This window comes from Phalacrocorax carbo, chromosome 27 (genome assembly GCF_963921805.1).
Source record: "Phalacrocorax carbo chromosome 27, bPhaCar2.1, whole genome shotgun sequence".
Lineage (NCBI taxonomy): Eukaryota > Metazoa > Chordata > Aves > Suliformes > Phalacrocoracidae > Phalacrocorax > Phalacrocorax carbo.
The window spans coordinates 1,802,141-1,821,318 of NC_087539.1; the positions used below are offsets into that span (position 1 = coordinate 1,802,141).

Consider the following 19,178-nt stretch of genomic DNA (forward strand, 5'->3'; position numbering starts at 1 on the left):
CTCCCCGGTGAGTCACGGCGGGGCGGGGCGGGCCGGGCCCCCCCCGGGCACTTTCCGAGGGGACTCGGGAGCGGGAGGCAGCGCCGAGCCCGGCCAGCCCCGCTCCGCCATGGCCCCAGCCCCCCCGCGCCGCCCCCGGCCCCGGTCCCGGGCGCTGCTGCCGCTGCTGCTGCCGCTGCTGCTGCCGCCGCCGCCGCCCGTCGCTGCCTTCAACCTGGAGGCGTCGCGGCCCGTCGCCTTCCGCGGGGCCCCCGGGTCCCTCTTCGGCTTCGCGTTGGACTTTTACCTGCCCGAGCCCCGCAGGTACCGGGAACGGCCCCGGGAACGGCCCCGGGAACCGCACCGGGAACGACACCGGGAACCGCGCCGGGAACCGCACCGGGACGGGGCGGGAACGGGAGCGGCACCGGGACGGGTCCGGGCACCGGGAGCGGCCCCGGGAACTGGGAGGAGAACGGGAACCGACCCCCCGGGCACCGGGCGGGGACGGGGAGGGGGAGCGGGAGGGAGCCCGGGCAGGAGCGGAGGGAGCGGGATGGGGAGCGGGCGGGACCGGGACCGGCCCGGCGGGACGGGGAGCGGCCCCGGGAGCGGGGCGGGGGCGGGCGGCCCCGGGAGCGGGTAACGGGACCGGGAGCGGGGCGGGGGAACGGGGCACCGGGGAGCGGAAACCGGGAACGGGAACCGGGAACGGGGAACAAGAACCGGGAACCGGGAACGGGGCGGTCCCCAGGACCGGGATGGGGGTAATGGGAACCGGGAAAGGTCCGGCCCCGGGGGTCTCCGGCGGGGCTGCGGGCACCGGGCGGGGGGCTCAGCCCCAGTCCCGGCTCCGGTGTCCCCTCACTCCCGCGCCGGCCCCGCCGGGGGTCCCGGGGCCCCGTTGCCCCCGGCCTGAGCGTTTCCTGTAACCGGAGCCGGGAGCTGCCCCCGGGGGGCGGCGGGGGCTTGGGGGGAACCCAGGCGTCCGGGCACGGCCCTGCGACCCCCCCCCCCGCCCCCACGCGTGACCCGCACCCGGGAGAGACCCAGGCGTCTGGGAGCAAACTGCCCCCCAGCCCGTCGGTGTGTCCCCCCACCCAGGACCCGGGCGATGGGGGGCGCAGAGGGGCCGGGGGCACCTGGGTGCCCCCAGCCCCCTCTCCCATAGTGGGTGGCCCGGCCCCCACCCCCCTCCAGCACGGCCGTGGGTGGTTTCGGCGCTTCCTCTCCCACGGAGCCGGAAGGGGTCACCCAGGCCCGGCCCCGTGGGCTGAGTCAGAGGGGCCTGTGGGACCCCGGGGTGGGCAGAGGTTTCCCTCCCTCCGGGGCACCCCCACGCCAGGGCTCCTGGAGCCCCTCCATGCTCTGCGAGCCCCCGGTGCCCTGTGGGTGATGGCTACCGTGTCCCCACGGGGACAGCCCCCACCCTGAGCATCCCACTCCCCCCCCCCAACAGCGTCAGCATCCTGGTGGGTGCCCCCAAGGCCAACACGAGCCAGCCCAATGTCACCCAGGGGGGAGCCGTCTACCACTGCCCCTGGCCCCCCGGTGACGACTGCACCCCCATCGACTTCGACCACATCGGTAAGGGGACAGGGACATGGGTGGGGGATAGGGACGTGGGGGGGGACAGGCCCCCCGGGCATGGGGACACAGCTGGGGACAGGGATGGGGACATGGGTAGGGAGAGACCCCCCAGTCGTGGGGACAGGGATGGGGGCACAGGTGTGAATGGGACCCTCTGGGCATGCGGACATGGGTGGGGGACAGGGATGGGGGCACGGGTGGGGATGGGACCCTCTGGGCATGTGGACATGGGTGGGGGACAGGGATGGGGGCACGGGTGGGGATGGGACCCTCTGGGCATGTGGACATGGGTGGGGGACAGGGATGGGGGCACGGGTGAGGGCAGGACCCTCTGGGCATGGGGACAGGGATGAGGATGTGGGCGGGGACACGGGGGGACACAAGGATGGGGACAAGGTGGGGACAGGCCCCCCAGGCATGAGGACAAGGACGGGGACACAGGAGGGGACAGGGGCATGGGTGGGCATGGGACCCCCCTGGCCACAGGGACAGGACACAGCCAGGCCTGGGGACAGGCACTGCATGGGCATGGGTGGGCATGGCCAGGGCCGCGGCCCCCAGCACCCATGGGACCCTCCAACAGCTCCCCCAGCCCAGCCCCATGTCATCGTCCCCCGCGGCCGTGTCCCCCCTGCCATGGCCTTGGCACCGCAGCTGATCTCTTGTCCCACGTGGTTAATGATAAACCTGGGGGGGGGAGCAGCGGGTGCTGGGGCGGGGCTCCCATGGGTGCTGTGGCAGCGGGTGCTGGCCTGACCCTTACCGCCTCCTCCCGCCCCCCAGGGACCCGCACCCATGACTTCGGGGGCAACAGCACGGAGACCACCGACCCCGTCGAGTTCAAGTCCCTGCAGTGGTTCGGGGCCACCGTGCGGGCGCACAACGCCTCCATCCTGGTAGGGGGGGGCACAGGGGGGCATGGGGTGGGGGGGGCACGGCGGGAGCGGGGAGGGGGCACCGGGCGGGTGAGCAGGGGTCACAGAGGGGTCTGTCCGCGCACGGAGCCCCTGTGCCCCACCACCACCACAACCACCCCTTGCCCCCCCAGGCCTGTGCCCCTCTGTACAGCTGGAGCCCCCCCAAGGAGGAGGGGGGGGGCCGGGAGCCGGTGGGCACCTGCTTCCTCTCCATCGGCAACTTCTCCAAGTTTGTGGAGTACGCGCCCTGCCGCTCAGGTGGGACCCCACCCCCCCGCACCCCCCCTGCAGCCCCAGGCAGCCTCCAGGCACCCCACAGCCTGGCACTCATGGATGGCACCACTGGGTGTCCACCCCCCACCCAACACCCATGGGTGACACCCCCAGAACCCCCTGCCTGGCGCCCCGGGGTCCCTGGGCATCACCCCCTGCCATGATCAGCACCCCCAGCATGACCCCCACTGGACCCTGCCTGGCACGCAGGGACGCCCCCAGGTATTCCCCCTGCCTGGCACCCCCATAGCCCCCCAGCAGCGCCCATGGGACCCTGGGCACCCCCAGCCTGGCACCCTGGGGCGTGACACCCCCATAGCCCCCCAACAGCACCCATGGGACCCTGGGCACCCCCAGCCTGGCACCCTGAGGGGTGACACCCCCATAGCCCCCCAACCAGCACCCATGGGTGACCCCCAGCCCCCCCCCAACCAGCACCCCTTCTCTCCCACAGATCTGAACTCTGCAGCCGGGCAGGGCTACTGCCAGGGGGGCTTCAGCGCCGAGTTCACCCAGGTGGGGGCATGGGGGGGATGCGGGGGGGGCATGGGGAATATAAGGGGACATGGGGGATACCATGGGGATGGGGGGGCCAGGACCCATAGGCCTGGGGGGGTGAGGGTTGGGGGCCAAGGGGGGAGCAGGTGTGCAGAGGGGTAATGGAGTATGGGGGGAATATTGGAGGTCACGGGGGCGTATGAGGGGATGCAAGGGGTATACAGGGGTCTGGGGGCCTATAGGGGGTCCTGGCAGGTACCCCAGGCTGAGGGGGGTCCCCCTGGTCTCTCTGCAGACGGGACGGGTGCTCCTGGGGGGGCCCGGCAGCTACTTCTGGCAAGGTGAGACCCCAGCCCCCGATTGTCCCTGGACTCCCTCGATTGTCCCTAAACTCCCCCGCCTGCCCCTGCCCGCCCGTCGCGGGCGGCACCCCGGGGTGCTGAGGGGCCGCCCGTGCCCCCAGGGCAGGTGATGTCGGCGACGCAGGAGCAGATCGCAGCCTCCAGCTACCCCGAGTACTTCATCCAGGAGGTGGCCGGGCAGCTCCAGACGCGCCAGGCGTCCCCCACCTACGATGACAGCTACATGGGTATGGGGGGGCGCGGGGGGGCGTGGGGACACAGGGACATGGGGGGACCGGGGACACGGGGGATGTGGGGGACATGAGTCAGGGGCATGGGGACGTGAGGACACAGGGGCATGGGGACATGAGTCAGGGGCATGGGGACGTGGGGCGGGGGGACAGGGGCATGGGGGGCATGAGGACACAGGAGATGGGGGCATGGGGACACGGGCGTGGGGTAATGGGGAACTTGGGCACAGAGACACGGGGTATGGGGACAGGGAGAGAGCGATGGGCGTGGGGACACGGGGGGACACAGGGACATGGGGGGCGTGGGGACACGGGGGGACACAGGGACATGGGGACATGAGGGCGGGGAGGAGGGACAGGGCACAGGGGTGTGGGGTCATGGGCATGGGGACACGGGGGGACACAGGGACATGGGGGGCATGGGGACGGGGTCACAGGGGCATGGGGACATGAGGGCGGGGAGGAGGGACAGGGCACAGGGGTGTGGGGTCATGGGCATGGGGACACGGGGGGACACAGGGACATGGGGGGCGTGGGGACGGGGTCACAGGGGCATGGGGACATGAGGGCGGGGAGGAGGGACAGGGCACAGGGGTGTGGGGATGTGGGCATGGGGACACGGGGGGACACAGGGACATGGGGGGGGTGTGGGGACGGGGCAATAGGGGTCACAGGGACATGGGGACACGGGGCAGGGTGGCATCTGTGGCACGGGTGACAGCGCAGGTGACACCTCTCCCCCCTCGCAGGCTACTCGGTGGCGGTCGGTGAGTTCAGCGGGGACATGACACAAGGTGGGTGCCACCAGGGTGCCGGGGTGGGGGGGGTGCGTGTGTGTGACATGGGGGGTGGCCACAACCTCCCCCCGCCCCGGACACCCCCCCTGACAGGGTCACTTTGTCCCTTGCAGACTTCGTGGCTGGTGTCCCCAAGGGCAACCTCACCTATGGCTATGTAAGGCTGTGGGGACGGGGGGCACGGAATGGGGGGCACGGAATGGGGGGCACGGGGGGGGGGACACCAGCTGCCTGGGTTCCCTGGCTGCTGCTGCAGTGTCCCCCCCCCATCCCCCGTGTCCCCAGGTCACCATCCTCAATGGCACCAACATGAAGTCCCTGTACAACTTCTCGGGGGAGCAGGTGGGGCTGGGGGGGGGGTCTCTGGGGGGGGCAGGGGGTACCCGGGGGGGGTGCCCAGGCAGGATGGGGTGCTGGGTACCCCCATAGCGTCCCTTGGTGTCCCCACAGGGTGCAGGGGGGCTGGAGGGGGGGGTGTCCCCCAGAGGGTGGGGGCCACCTGTGCATGGTGGGGGCACCCATGCATTTTGGGGGTCCACCCGTGCATGGTGGGGGCACCCATGCAGGTTGGGGGGTCACCTCTGCAGGGTGGGGGGCACCCATGCATTTTGGGGGTCCACCCGTGCATGGTGGGGGCACCCATGCAGGTTGGGGGGGGGGGGTACCTGTTCAGGGTGGGGGCCACCTTTGCATAGTGGGAGCACCCATGCAGGTTGGGGGGTCACCTCTGCAGGGTGGGGGGCACCCATGCATTTTGGGGGGGCACCTGTGCATGGTGGGGGCACCCATGCAGGTTGGGGGGGGGGTACCTGTGCAGGGTGGGGGCCACCTTTGCATAGTGGGAGCACCCATGCAGGTTGGGGGGGTCACCTCTGCAGGGTGGGGGGCACCCATACATGGTGGGGGACCCCCATGCAGGGTGGGGGCGCCCACCCAGCACCCCCCATCACCCCACTTCCCCCCCCCATCAGATGGCAGCGTATTTCGGCTACGCGGTGGCAGCCACAGACGTGAACAACGACGGGTGAGCGCGTGTGTCCCTCTCGCCCACCGGGCACCCATGGGTGCCCCACCCCCTCACCCCCACCCTGGGGGGTGTGTGGGGTGGGGGGGCTGACGGCTGGTGCCCGCAGGCTGGCCGATCTGCTGGTGGGGGCCCCCCTCTTCATGGCGCGGACAGGGGAGGGGCGGGTGCAGGAGGTGGGCAGGGTGTACCTGTACCTGCAGCTGCCCGGGGGGGCCCTGCCCGCCCCCGCCCCCACCCCCGCCATGGCCCCCGCCCCCGCCATGGCCCTCACCGGGCCCCAGGAATACGGGCGCTTCGGCAGCGCCATCGCCCCCCTGGGCGACCTCGACCTCGACGGCTTCAATGGTGGGTGCCCGGGGGGGGTACGGGGGGGCGGGAGGGGGGGCAGGGGTTGCCCAGGGGGGTGCCCGGGGTTACAGGGGGTGCCCAGGACGGGGGGAGCACAGGGGAGTGCAGGGGGTGCCCAGGGTGGGGGGGTCTGCAAAGGGGTGCCCTGGGCAGGGGGGTGCAGGGGATGCCTGGGGGGATATTGGGGTACAGGGGGTGCCCTGGGCAGGGGGGTGCAGGGGATGCCCAGGGGGGTGCCCGGGGTTACAGGGGGTGCCCTGGGCAGGAGGGTGGAGGGGATGCCTGGGGGGGATATTGGGGTACAGGGGGTGCCCTGGGCAGGGGGGTGCAGGGGATGCCCAGGGGGGATATTGGGGTACAGGGGGTGCCCTGGGCAGGGGGGTGCAGGGGATGCCTGGGGGGATATTGGGGTACAGGGGGTGCCCTGGGCAGGGGGGTGCAGGGGATGCCCGGGGGGGATATTGGGGTACAGGGGGTGCCCTGGGCAGGGGAGGTGCAGGGGATGCCTGGGGGGGCACAGCAGGGTGCAGGGTGTTTAAGGGGGTCCCTGTGTTGTTGGGTGGCTGGGGGGGGTGCGTGGGGTGCAGGAGGGTGCCCAGGGTAGAGGGGGGCGCGGGGGGGGTGTGCCTGGGCTATAGGGTGGCACAGGGGGTGCGGGCGGGCCTGGCCCCCCCGCGCCGCCCCTGATCAGCGCGGCGCAGACGTGGCGGTGGGGGCCCCGCTGGGCGCCGAGGGCCGGCAGGGCCTGGTGTACATCTACAGCGGGCGGGGGTCCGGGCTGCACCCCGAGCCCGCCCAGGTGCTGCAGGGGCACTGGCCCCCCGGCCGGCACCCCGACTTCTTCGGAGCCGCCCTGCGCGGGGCCACTGACCTCGATGGCAACGGCTACCCGGGTAAGGGACCCGTCACCGCCCCAGCGGGGGCACCCGGCCCTGGGGGTGCCACCCCAGGGGTCTCAGTGGCTGGGGACACCCCACCCCATCTATGCCACCCTGTGGCTGGGGACACCCCAACTGGCCATGCCACCCCGTGGCAGGGGACACCCCCAGACCCATCCATGCCACCCTGTGGCAGGGGACACCCCCAGACCCATGCATGCCACCCCGTGGCAGGGGACACCCCCAGACCCATCCATGCCACCCTACGGGTGCCCAGTGGTTGGGGACACCCAGCCCCAGATGTCCCCATAGGTGGGTGTCCCATGGCAGGGGACACCCACCCTGGCCACCCCAGGGGTGCCCAAAGGCTGGGGACACCGATCCCTGGCCGTACCCCCCCATGGAGGAGACACCCAGCCCCAGATGTCCCCCCACAACGGGTGCCCCACCACCGCTGCCACCCCTCCTGGCCGTGTCACCCCACATCTGGTGACACCACTGTCCCCCTCTCCCCGCAGACCTCCTGGTGGGCGCCTTTGGGGTGGACACGGCCGTGGTGTACAGGTGGGTGCCACCGTCTGGAAGTGGGGGGGGGTGGGGTGTCCCCGGGGTGTCCCCGGGCTGCCCCTGACCCCCTGTCCCCAGGGGCCGCCCCATCGTCCACGCCAGCGCCGTGCTCAGCGTCTTCCCCACCATGTTCAACCCTGAGGAACGTGGCTGCGTCCTCGAGGGCACCGGCCTCCACGTCCCCTGGTGGGTGACGCCGTGGGGCGATGGGCACCCCGTGGGGTCCGGGAGTTCCCGGGTGGGTGGGGTAAAGCGGGGTGTGGAGGGGTTGGGGGACAACCAGGGCGTCCCCGGGTTTTCAGGTGGCATTGGGGGCACCAAGGGGGGCTTGGGGACAGCAGGGACATTGCGGGGGGAGTTACTGGGGGCACTGGGGGGGTGTCTCTGGGGTTCCCAGGGGGGTTCCCAGGGATGTGGGTACCCTGGGGGGGACGTGGGGACAGGTGGGGCGTACGGTGGGCATGGGGACATGGGGGTGGAGGACATTGAGGGGGGGGTCTTAGGTGGCCTGGGGGCTGTAAGGGGTCACAGGGGAGACTTGGGGGGGGACACCAAGGGGTCCATGGAGGGGACCCTGAGGGGAGGTGGGGGTACAGGAGGGGGACATCTCCGGTGTCGGGGGCAATTAGGCGTGGGGGACACTGGGAGGGGCAGAGGGGAATGGGTGGGGGGGACCCAGGGGGACCTGGATGCTGGTGCACCCATGGGGTGGGCACGGGGGTCCCATGGGTGACACCCCCCCCCCGTCCTCCCCCAGCATCAACGTCAGCTTCTGCCTCAACGCCTCGGGGCGTCACCTGCCCGGCCCCATTGGTGAGTTGTGGGGGGGGGACAAGGGATGGGGGGGGGGGGACACCGGCGTCAGGGACCCCAGCATCCGGGTCCCCGCAGCATCCGGGGGTCCCTGACGCGGGTGTCCGTGTCCCGCCCCCCCAGGCTTCGCGGTGGAGCTGAGCGTGGATGGGGCGAAGGCTGCGGGGGGGCGACGGGCGCTGTTCCTCCCGGGGGGGCAGCCCACCCGCACCCTCACCCTGCCCGTCCCCAACGGCGCCGGCACCCGCTGCCACACCATGGCCGTCTTCCTACGGGTACGCCGGGAGCAGGGGCGGGGTGGGGGGCACCCAACGGGACCCCCTCCCACCACCTTGCTCATCACCGTGTGTGTGTGTGTCCCCCCCCGCTCCCGGCAGAATGAGTCGGAGTTTCGAGACAAGCTGTCACCCATCGCCGTGGGGCTGAGCTTTGCCCTGGACCCCCACGCGCCCCCCGACACCCATGGGCTGCACCCAGTCCTGGCTGCCCATACCCGCACCCGGCTGGAGGCCAAGGTACCCCCTGGCACCCTGCCCCCACCCCATGGCACCCTGCCCCACCCCGTGCCTCCCCATGGCGCCCAGTGTCACCCCATGGCACCCTGCCCCACCCCGTGCCTCCCCATGGCGCCCAGTGTCACCCCATGGCACCCTGCCCCACCCCGTGCCTCCCCATGGTGCCTAGTGTCACCCCATGGCACCCTGCCCCACCCCGTGCCTCCCCATGGCGCCCAGTGTCACCCCATGGCACCCGGTGTCACCCCATGCCTCCCTATGGTGCCCAGTGTCACCCCATGCCTCCCCATGGTGCCCAGTGTCACCGATGGCACCCAGTGTCACCCCATGCCTCCCCATGGTGCCCAGTGTCACCGATGGCACCCAGTGTCACCCCATGGCACCTGGTGTCACCCCATGCCTCCCTATGGTGCCCAGTGTCACCCCATGGCACCTCATCCCACCCCATGCCTCCCCGTGGGCGCCCAGTGGCACCCCATGACACCCTGTGCCCCCCTTTGTCCCCCACATCGGCTGTTGTCCCTCATCACCTATTGTCCCCTGTCACCTCCATGTCCCCCATCGCCCCCATATCCCCCGTGTCCCACATCGCCCCATGTCCCCCCATATCCCCCGTGTCCCCCCATATCCACCATGTCCCCCATCGCCCCCATATCCCCCGTGTCCCGCATCGCCCCATGTCCCCCCATATCCCCCGTGTCCCCCCATATCCACCATGTCCCCCATCGCCCCCATATCCCCTGGGTCCCACATCGCCCCATATCCCCCGTGTGCCCCCGTATCCCCCATGTCCCCCATCGCCCCCATATCCCCCGTGTCCCACATCGCCCCCATATCCCCCGTGTCCCACATCGCCCCATGTTCCCCCCATATCCCCCGTGTCCCCCCATCGCCCCATGTCCCCCATCACCCCTGTGTCCCAAATCGTTCCCATCGCCCCCGTGTCCCCCATTGCCCCCATGTCCCCGTGTCCCCCATCGCCCCGGTGTCCCCCATCGCCCCGGTGTCCCCCATTGCCTCCGTGTCCCCCATTGCCCCCATGTCCCCCGTGTCCCCCGTGTCCCCCATCGCCCCCATGTCCCCGTGTCCCCGCGCAGGCTCACATCCAGCTGGACTGCGGGGAGGACAACGTCTGCGTGCCCGACCTGCAGCTGGAGGCGTCCGTGTAAGGGGGGACACACACACACGTGGGAGGGTCTGGGGGTCCCGGGGGGGGCCACGGCGCAGGGTGGCCATGACACAGGGTCCCCGCAGGGATCGCCACGCCGTCTACCTGGGGGACCGCAACAGCCTGAACCTGACCTTCAACGCCCGCAACCAGGGCGAGGGGGGGGCTTACGAGGCCGAGCTGCACGTGCGGCCCCCTCCTCACGCCCAGTACACCGGGGTGCTGCACCCACACGGGGTGCGTGTCCAGGGGGTGCACAGGGGGTGCCCCCTGGTGTGCGGTGGGTGCATGGGGGGGGTCGGGGGTGCCTGGGGATGCCCCCTGGTATGGGGTGGGTAACCCCAAGTATGGGCTGGTGCCCCCCAGGTGTGGGGTGGGGGCATTGGGGTGTCTGCTGGGCATGGGCTGGGTGCCCCCCAGGTGTGGGGTGGGGACATGGGGGTGTCTGCTGGGCATGGGCTGGGTGCCCCCCAGGTGAGGGGTGGGGGCATTGGGGTGTCTGCTGGGCATGGGCTGGGTGCCCCCCAGGTGAGGGGTGGGGGCATTGGGGTGTCTGCTGGGCATGGGCTGGGTGCCCCCCAGGTGAGGGGTGGGGGCATTGGGGTGTCTGCTGGGCATGGGCTGGGTGCCCCCCAGGTGTGGGGTGGGGGCATTGGGGTGTCTGCTGGGCATGGGCTGGGTGCCCCCCAGGTGCGGGGTGGGGACATTGGGGTGTCTGCTGGGCATGGGCTGGGTGCCCCCCAGGTGAGGGGTGGGGGCATAGGGGTGTCTGCTGGGCATGGGCTGGGTGCCCCCCAGGTGAGGGGTGGGGGCATAGGGGTGTCTGCTGGTTATAGGGTGGGTGCTCCCAGGGGTGGGATGGTGCCCCCGGGTGTCCTCAGGTGCCCAGGGGTGGGGGCATAGGGGTGCCCCCGGCCCCTGTGGGTGCTGGCACCCCTAATACTCCCCAACCCCCCCAGAACTTCTCTGCGCTGAGCTGTGAGCTCGGGGGGGGCAACGGCTCGAGCCCCCTCATCTGCGACCTGGGTAACCCCATGAAGGCGGGCGCCAGCGTGAGTGGGGGGCACAGGGGGTTTGGGGGGGGCATGGGGGATGTGGGGGGCCTGGTGTGACCCCCTCCCCTCTGCCTGCAGATCTGGGGGGGGCTGCGCTTCACCATCCCCCACCTCAGCGACAGCAGCAAGAGCATCCGCTTCGAGCTGCAGATCCGCAGGTGGGGGGGCTGGGGGGGGGCTCGGCTGGGGTACCCCGGGGTGGGGGTCTTGGGATGGTGGGGGTCCCAGCTAAGGGATCATGGTTGAGGGGGGTCAGGGGAGATCCTACCGGAGGGGGCGGGGGGGTGTCCTAGAGTGGTGGCATTCCTGCGGGGGGGTTCTGGGGTGGGGGTCCCACCTTGGGCACCGGGGGGGGGGGCGGGGGGGTCCAGCCACCTACATCCCATCTGGGGACCTTCTGGGGAGGGTCCCAAAGTCTGTTTGGGCTTGGGGGGGGGGTGTGTGTCGGGCTTGGGAGGGGGGTCCCTTGGGGTGGGTTGGGGGTCCCCTGGCTGCGGGTGCCCCCCCGGTGCCAGCAGCCGGCTCGGGGGGGGGGGGGGGGCCATGCCGTGACCCCCCCGTGTGCCGGCAGCAAGAACGCCAACAACTCGCAGAGCGAGGTGGTGACGGTGCCGCTGGAGGTGCGGGCGGCCACCCGCCTCTCCGCCTTCGGGTGAGTGCCACACGGACCGGGGGGGGTCCCCGGGGGGGGACACGGGGTGCTGAGCCCTGCCTGACCCCCCCCCGTGTGTGTGTGTCCGTCCCCCCCCCCCAGGGTGTCCCGGCCCGACGTTGTCATCATCCCCGAGGGGGGCTGGACGTCGGAGCAGCCGCCCCAGCGGCTGCAGGACCTGGGGCCGCCTGTGGAGCACGTCTACGAGGTGGGGGTCCCCATGTCCCCACCCTCGGGGTCCCCCTGTCCCCAGCCCCAGGGGTGCCCATGTCCCCAACCCCACAGGTCCCTGTCCCTGTGGGTTCCCATGGCCTTACGGGTGCCCCTGTCCCCAGCACTGGGGACCACCATGTCCCCAACACCAGGCGTGCCCCTGTCCCCAACCCTGGGGACCCCCATGTCCATGACCCTGGGGGTCCCCATGTCCCTGAGCCCATGTGTGCCTGTGTCCCTGTGAGTTCTCATGTCCCTGTGGGTGCCCCCGCCCCCAACCCCAGGGGTGCCCCGGTCACACAACCCTGGGGACCCCCATGTCCATGACCCCACAGGTCCCCATGTCCCCAAAACCAGGGGTGCCCCTGTCCCCAACCCTGGGGACCCCCATGTCCATGGCCCCGCAGGTCCCCATGTCCCCAAAACCAGGGGTGCCCCTGTCCCCAACCCTGGGGACCCCCACATCCCCATGCCAGGGGTGTCCCCTCACGCTGCCACGTGTCGTGCCCGTCCCCCTCCAACCGGTGCCGTCAGGTGGTGAACGAGGGTCCCAGCGCCATCAGCCACGGCACCCTGGAGCTGAGCTGTCCCCTGAGCTACCGGAGCCACCCCCTCCTCTATGTCACCGGCCACTCGGGACCCCGCAACTGCTCTGCCAGCCACCCCCTGGACAGCCTGCACCTGGCGGTGCGCCCGCGGGGGGGTGCTGGGGGCGCTGGGGGCACTGGGGGCACTGGGAGATGGAGCGCTGGGGGCACTGGGGGGTGCTGGGGACACTGGGTGCCACTGGGAGATGGAGCACTGGGGGCACTGGGGGGTGCTGGGGGCACTGGGTGCCACTGGGAGATGGAGCACTGGGGGCACTGGGGGGTGCTGGGGACACTGGGTGGCACTGGGAGATGGAGCACTGGGGGCACTGGGGGGTGCTGGGGACACTGGGTGCCACTGGGAGATGGAGCACTGGGGGCACTGGGGGGTGCTGGGGGCACTGGGAGGTGGTGGGCAGATTGAGGGCACTGGGTGGCACCAAGGCAGGTGGCACTGGGTGACATGAGAGGCACTGGGAGGGACTGGGAGGGCTGGGGGACACTGGGAGGGGACGTGTGTGGCACTGGGAGGTGGTGGGGAAAGAGGACACCGGTGGCAGGGGGTGGCACTGGGTGCTGGGGGGGGGACAGGGCTGTCCCCAGAGCTGAGCCCCCTCGCAGGAGCAGAGCCCGGAGACACACGTCCTGCAGCGCCGGGACACGCGGGGCAGCGGCCCCCCCGCAGCCCCCTACGCCCTGGTCAGTGCCCCGCGGCCCCACGTCCCCCCACGGCCCCACGTCCCCCACGTCCCCCACGTCCCCCACATCCCCCTACGCCCTGGTCAGTGCCCTGTGTCCCCCGCGTCCCCCGCGTCCCCACGTCCCCCACGTCCCCACGTCCCCCACGTCCCCTGCGTCCCCACGTCCCCCGCGTCCCCACATCCCCCACGTCCCCACGTCCCCCACGTCCCCCACGTCCCCCACGTCCCCACGTCCCCACATCCCCCACGTCCCCACGTCCCCCACGTCCCCCACGTCCCCACGTCCCCCCACGTCCCCCTACGCCCTGGTCAGTGCCCCGCGTCCCCCATGTCGCCGGCGTCCCCACATCTCCCACATCCCCATCCTCACATCCCCACATCCCTATGTCCCCCGCGTCCCCACATACCCCATGTCCCCACATCCCCATCCTTACGTCCCCCATGTCCCCCACGTCCCCCACGTCCCCACATCCCCCATGTCCCCCACGTCCCCCACGTCCCCCACGTCCCCACATCCCCCATGTCCCCCACGTCCCCCACGTCCCCACATCCCCATCTTCACGTCCCCCACGTCCCCCACGTCCCCCACGTCCCCACATCCCCCATGTCCCCCACATACCCCACGTCCCCACATCCCCATCCTCACGTCCCCCACGTCCCCGGCTTTCCCTGTCCCTCATCCTGCCCCATGGCAGCCCCGTGGGTGCTGTGCGGGCTGTCCCCGAGGCAGGTGACACGTGGGGGTGTCCAGTGCCCCCCCATGGTGGGCGACGGAAGGGGGGGGGCCAGTGTCCCTAGGGTGGGTGGCACCTGGGGGGGCTGGCTGTCCCTGCTGTGTGTAATGTGGGGGGGGGGATGTCCCCACAGTGGGTGACATGTGGGGGCCGGGGGTCCCCGCGGTGGGTGACATGCGGGGGGGTCGCAGGGGTGCCCGGAGGGCGAGTGCTTCCGGCTGAGCTGCCCCATGGGGGGGCTGGAGAAGCAGCAGCGGGTGACCCTGCGCCTGGACTTCCGCCTGTGGGCCCCCTCCCTGCGGCAGGTGAGACCCCGGCACCCCCCCAGAGACCCCCCCCAGACCTCCCTGGGACCCCCTTGCTCCCCCCTCGGGACCCCCGGGAGCCTCCCCAGGACTCCCAGTGCCCCTATCCCCCCCTCCCCAATACCCCAACAAGCTCCTGGGGACCCCAGATCCCCCCACTGGGACCCCCCCACCTTGTGCCCCGGTCCCCCATGGGGGGGTGGGTGAGTGGGTGCCCTGGTCCCCCGGGGCGGGGTGCCCTTGTCACCCATGGTGGGAGTTAGTGGGTGTCCCAGTCCGGGGGGGGGGTGTAGGTCCGTGGGTGCCCTGGCACCACAGTGTCACATATGGGTGCTGGGTACAGGTGCCCACGGTCCCCTGTGGGTGCCCGCTGGTCCATGTGGGTGTCCTGTGGGTGTTGCTGGGTGTCAGTGGGTGCCCCGTGGGTGTCCGTGGGTGTCCTGTGGGTGCTTGAGGGTGTCCTGCAGGTGTTGGTAGACACTTGTGGGTGTCAGTGGGTGCCCCATAGGTGCCTGTGGGTGTCCTGTGGGTGTTGCTGGGTGTCAGTGGGTGCCCCGTGGGTGTCCATGGGTGCCAGTGGGTGTCCTGTGGGTGCTTGAGGATGTCCTGCGGGTGCTTGAGGGTGTCCTGCGGCTGTTGGTAGACGCTTGTGGGTGTCCCATAGGTGCCTGTGGGTGTCCTGTGGGTGTTGGTGGGTGTCTGTTGGTGCCCCGTGGGTGTCCCCCGGGTGTTGGCGGGTGCCTGTGGGTGTCCTGTGGGTGTCTGTTGGTGCCCCGTGGGTGTCCCCCGGGTGTTGGCGGGTGCCTGTGGGTGTTGGTGGGTGTCTGTTGGTGCCCCGTGGGTGTCCCCCGGGTGTTGGTGGGTGCCCCGTGGGTGTCCTGTGGGTGTTGGTGGGTGCCCCGTGGGTGTCCCGCGGGTGTTGGTGGGTGCCTGCGGGTGCCTGCGGGTGCCCACGGGTGTCAGTGGGTGCTGACGGTGGGTGCCGCAGCGGGAGGTGCGGGCACAGGCGCTGCGCTGTGAGGCCGAGTACCGGGTGCTGCGGCTGCCGTACCGCATCCGGCCCCAGCTCTACCCCACCCAGCGCCTGCAGGTGACGGGGGGGGACAGGGGTCGCCTGGGGTGGCAGGGGGTGACGGGGCGTGGGGTGACACCGTGGGTGGTGGCGTGACCCCTGTGGGTGGCACCGTGCGGGATGCTGTGGGTGGCAGGAGGTGACGGGGCTGCCGCGGGTGCGGGGTGACACCGTGGGTGACCCTGCGGGTGACGCTGTGGGTGGCAGGAGGTGGCGGGGCTGCTGTGGGTGTGGGGTGACACCGTGGGTGACCCTGCGGGTGACGCTGTGGGTGGCAGGAGGTGACGGGGCTGCCGCGGGTACAGGGTGACACCGTGGGTGACACCATGGGTGACGCTGTGGGTGACGCTGTGGGTGGCAGGAGGTGGCGGGGCTGCTGTGGGTGTGGGGTGACACCGTGGGTGACCCTGCGGGCGGGGCTGCTTTGGGTGCGGGGTGACACCGTGGGTGACCCTGCGGGTGACCCTGTGGGTGCAAGGTGATGCCGTGGGTGATGCTGTGGGTGGCAGGAGGTGATGGGGCTGCCGCGGGTGCGGGGTGACACCGTGGGTGACGCTGTGGGTGACGCTGTGGGTGGCAGGAGGTGGCGGGGCTGCCGCGGGTGCGGGGTAACACCGTGGGCGACGCCGTGGGCGACCCCACGAGTGACGCCGCGGGTGGCAGGTGGTGACGGGGCTGCAGTGGGCGCGTGCCGAGGGCAGCTCGGGGGTGCCGGTGTGGGTGGTGGTGCTGGCGGTGCTGCTGGGGCTGCTGCTGCTCGCCCTGCTCTGCTACGGCCTCTACAAGGTGGGTCTGGGGGGGCCACGGTGGGGGGGGGGGACAGGGGAGCTGGGGGGGGTGTGGGGGGCTCCGCTACACCCTCTACATAGTGGGGCTGGGGGGGCGGGGGGCCAGGGAGGGTGTTGCTGGCTCAGTTACAGCCTCTACAAGGTGGGGCTGGGGGGACCATGGAGACGGGAGGGGGGCTGGGGGGGGCAGGGGGTGTGGGGGGCTTGGCTACGACCTCTACAAGGTGGGTCTGGGGGGGGCCAGGGTGGTGGTGGGGGGGCTCAGTTACAGCCTCTACAAGGTGGGCCCGGGGTGGGTGGACGGGGGTTCTGCCTCAGCCCCTGCAAGGTGGGTCCGGGGGGAGCCACAGGGTGGGCACGGGGGGCACAGGGGGGCATGGAGGGTATGGGGGGGGGATTTTGGGGGCCACAGGGGACTTGGGGAGGGGGGGCACAGGGGACATGAGCACCATGGTGGGGGATGGGGCAGCACAAGGGACATGGGGGGCACAGGGACATGGGCACCATGGGGGGGCACAGGGGATGTGGGGGCCACAGGGGCATGTGGGGGGGGCAGAGGGCACGCGGGGGGCGGGGGGGCAGGGGTACCCCCTGACACCCCCCCTCCCCAGCTGGGCTTCTTCAAGCGCTCGGTGCCCTACGGCACGGCCATGGAGAAGGCGCAGCTGAAGCCCCAGGCGGCCTCGGAGGCCTGACGGGGCCCCGCACCACCGGCGCCCGCCGGCGTCACCCGCACCGCGGTGACACCCGCTCAGTGTCACCGGGCACCGCGCCGGGACGGGCACCGCCGGGCTGGGCACCGCCGGGACGAGCACCAACGCGCCGGGTACCCCCGTACCGGGCACCGCCAACACGCTGGACACCGTCGGGCAACAGTCCCGGCACAGCCGGGATGGGCACCACCGCCGGAACGGGTACCGCCATGCCCGGCATCGCCGCCGGACCGAGTACCGCCGGGACAGGCATCACCACCGGACTGGCTACCGTCGTGCTGGGCATCACCACCGGACCGAGTACCGCCGGGACAGGCATCACCACCGGACTGGCTACCACCGGGACAGGCACTGCCGGCACACGGGGTGACGCCGAGCCGGGCACTGACACGCTGGACACCGCCGTGCCAGGCGGCAGCAACCCAGGCACAACCGCCGTGCCGGGTACAACCGCCGTAGCTGGCACAACCTGCATGCTGGGCACAACCGCCGGGCCGGCTACCGCCACACAGGGACACCATCGCCGGGCCGGGCACCACCGCCGTGCTGGTGGCATCGCTGCCGTGACAGTCAGGACACCGGTGGGATGGACAACACCCGGCCGGGTACCACCGTGACTACGCCGTCACCACACCGGGCGCCGGTGCCAGCCCTGTGCCCTCCCCCGCCCCCCCCCCAACCTGGCACAGGACATGGGGACAGTCACGCCCTGGTGTCACCCTCTCACGGTGTCACCCTCTCACGGTGTCACCCCGGCGCGGTGTCACCCCGGCGCGGCTGACGCGTGCTGCACTGCCCGTGCCCCCCGCCACGGGCTCCTCACTTTGCACTGACCCCGCGCCCGATTTTGGGGGGGGGGACACACGACACAACACACGACTCAAAACCCACCCCCCCCCATGTCCCCGGGGTGTCCCCGGGGTGTCCCCAGGTGTCCCCGGGCCGCGGGGGGGGGTGATTGCACTAGCACGGGGTGGGGGGGGTGGGGGGCAGGGGCACAGGCGGGCGTGGGGTGGGGGGGGGAGCTTCAGTTTGTATTTAATTTGGGGAGGGGGGGCACGGCCTCAGGGTCCCCCCCCAATAAATGTGTCCGACCCAGAGCTGCGGTGCGGGGGGCGGGGGGGGGGGGGGCCGGGGGACACGCGTGTGCCAGGCGGGCACGGCTGAGCGCCCACGCGTGGGCGGGGGGGGGTCGGGTGACACCATTACCGCCCTCATTAGCAGCCGGGACGCGTCGGGCATCAATAATTCATCCCCCCCCCCGGGTGTCGTGTGTCACCCACCCCCACCCCGGCTCGCCGGCGCTGCGGGGGGGGGGCGGGGGGAGCGCTATCCGGCACCCACCGGCACTGTGAGGGGCACCCACAGCCCCCCCCAACACCCACAGCCTCCCCAAAGCACTCCCAGAGCACCCACAGCCTCCCCAAAGCACTCCCAGGGCAGCCCCACGTCCCCCCACGGCACCCACAGCCACCCCAAAGCACTCCCAGAGCACCCCCACGTCCCCCCACGGCGCCCACAGCCTCCCCAAAGCACTCCCAGAGCACCCCCACGTCCCCCCACGGCACCCACAGCCTCCCCAAAGCACTCCCAGAGCACCCCCACGTCCCCCCACGGCACCCACAGCCTCCCCAAAGCACTCCCAGAGCACCCCCACGTCCCCCCACGGCGCCCACAGCCTCCCCAAAGCACTCCCAGAGCACCCCCACGTCCCCCCACGGCACCCACAGCCTCCCCAAAGCACTCCCAGGGCACCCCCACGTCCCCCCACAGCACCCACAGCCTCCCCAAAGCACCCTCACAGACACCCCCCACGGCACCGACATCCCCCCCCCGCATGCACATCCACCCAAAGCACCCCACAGCCCACCCAGAGCACACACCCCCCAGCACCCACGGCACCGACATCCCCCCCTAGTACCCACAGAACCCCCCCCCCACGGCATCCACAGCCCCCCTCGATCACCCAGAGCCCCCCCCCGGCACCCACATCCCCCCCCAAAGCACTCCCACAGCCCCCCCAGAGCACCCAGAGCCCCCCACGGCACCCACACACACACACCCCCCGCCCCGTCGTCACGTTACGCAGCAGCTGGGGGGCGCGGGGCCGGTTTGCGGTGGGGGAGCACGTACCCAGCGCAGCCCCACGCGTGTCCCGCACGACCCCCACCCCCCCGCCCCCCCCAGGCTGAGCTCAGGCGGCGGGTCGGGGGGTCGCGCAGGGGTCGGTTTGTGCACGGCGGAGGGGGGGGGCGGGGGTCGTGCCCGGGGAGCACCCACTCGGCGGGGGCACCCACGGGGGACAAGCCGCACCCAGACGCTTGGGTGTGTGTCCCGTGCCCTCCCCCCCCCCCCCCCCCCCACGCCCCGGGGCGCGCGTGGGCGCGGGTGGGGCG

At 72.0% G+C, this 19,178-nt stretch overlaps 1 protein-coding gene across 2 annotated transcripts; it reads left to right on the plus strand.

Annotated features, from left to right (window-relative positions):
• The first annotated feature begins 32 nt into the window (after window positions 1-32).
• Window positions 33-17,778, plus strand: ITGA5 (integrin subunit alpha 5). 2 transcript variants are annotated; one of them, XM_064474370.1, is made up of 30 exons: window positions 33-303; window positions 1,439-1,566; window positions 2,353-2,465; window positions 2,618-2,744; window positions 3,214-3,275; window positions 3,553-3,598; window positions 3,721-3,846; window positions 4,599-4,643; window positions 4,760-4,803; window positions 4,932-4,988; window positions 5,618-5,670; window positions 5,780-6,018; window positions 6,723-6,914; window positions 7,418-7,463; window positions 7,545-7,652; window positions 8,224-8,279; window positions 8,403-8,554; window positions 8,657-8,794; window positions 9,892-9,959; window positions 10,049-10,199; window positions 10,922-11,014; window positions 11,096-11,175; window positions 11,589-11,669; window positions 11,772-11,877; window positions 12,417-12,569; window positions 13,091-13,168; window positions 14,096-14,209; window positions 15,198-15,299; window positions 15,945-16,067; window positions 16,681-17,778. In XM_064474370.1, exons 1-30 carry the CDS (start codon window positions 110-112, stop codon window positions 16,762-16,764), a joined length of 3,159 nt encoding a protein of 1,052 aa, XP_064330440.1. In that variant the 5' UTR covers window positions 33-109; the 3' UTR covers window positions 16,765-17,778. The 2 variants fall into 2 exon arrangements, with proteins under 2 accessions (XP_064330440.1, XP_064330441.1); XM_064474371.1 differs by having other exon boundaries at window positions 13,097-13,168.
• The last annotated feature ends 1,400 nt before the right edge of the window (window positions 17,779-19,178 follow it).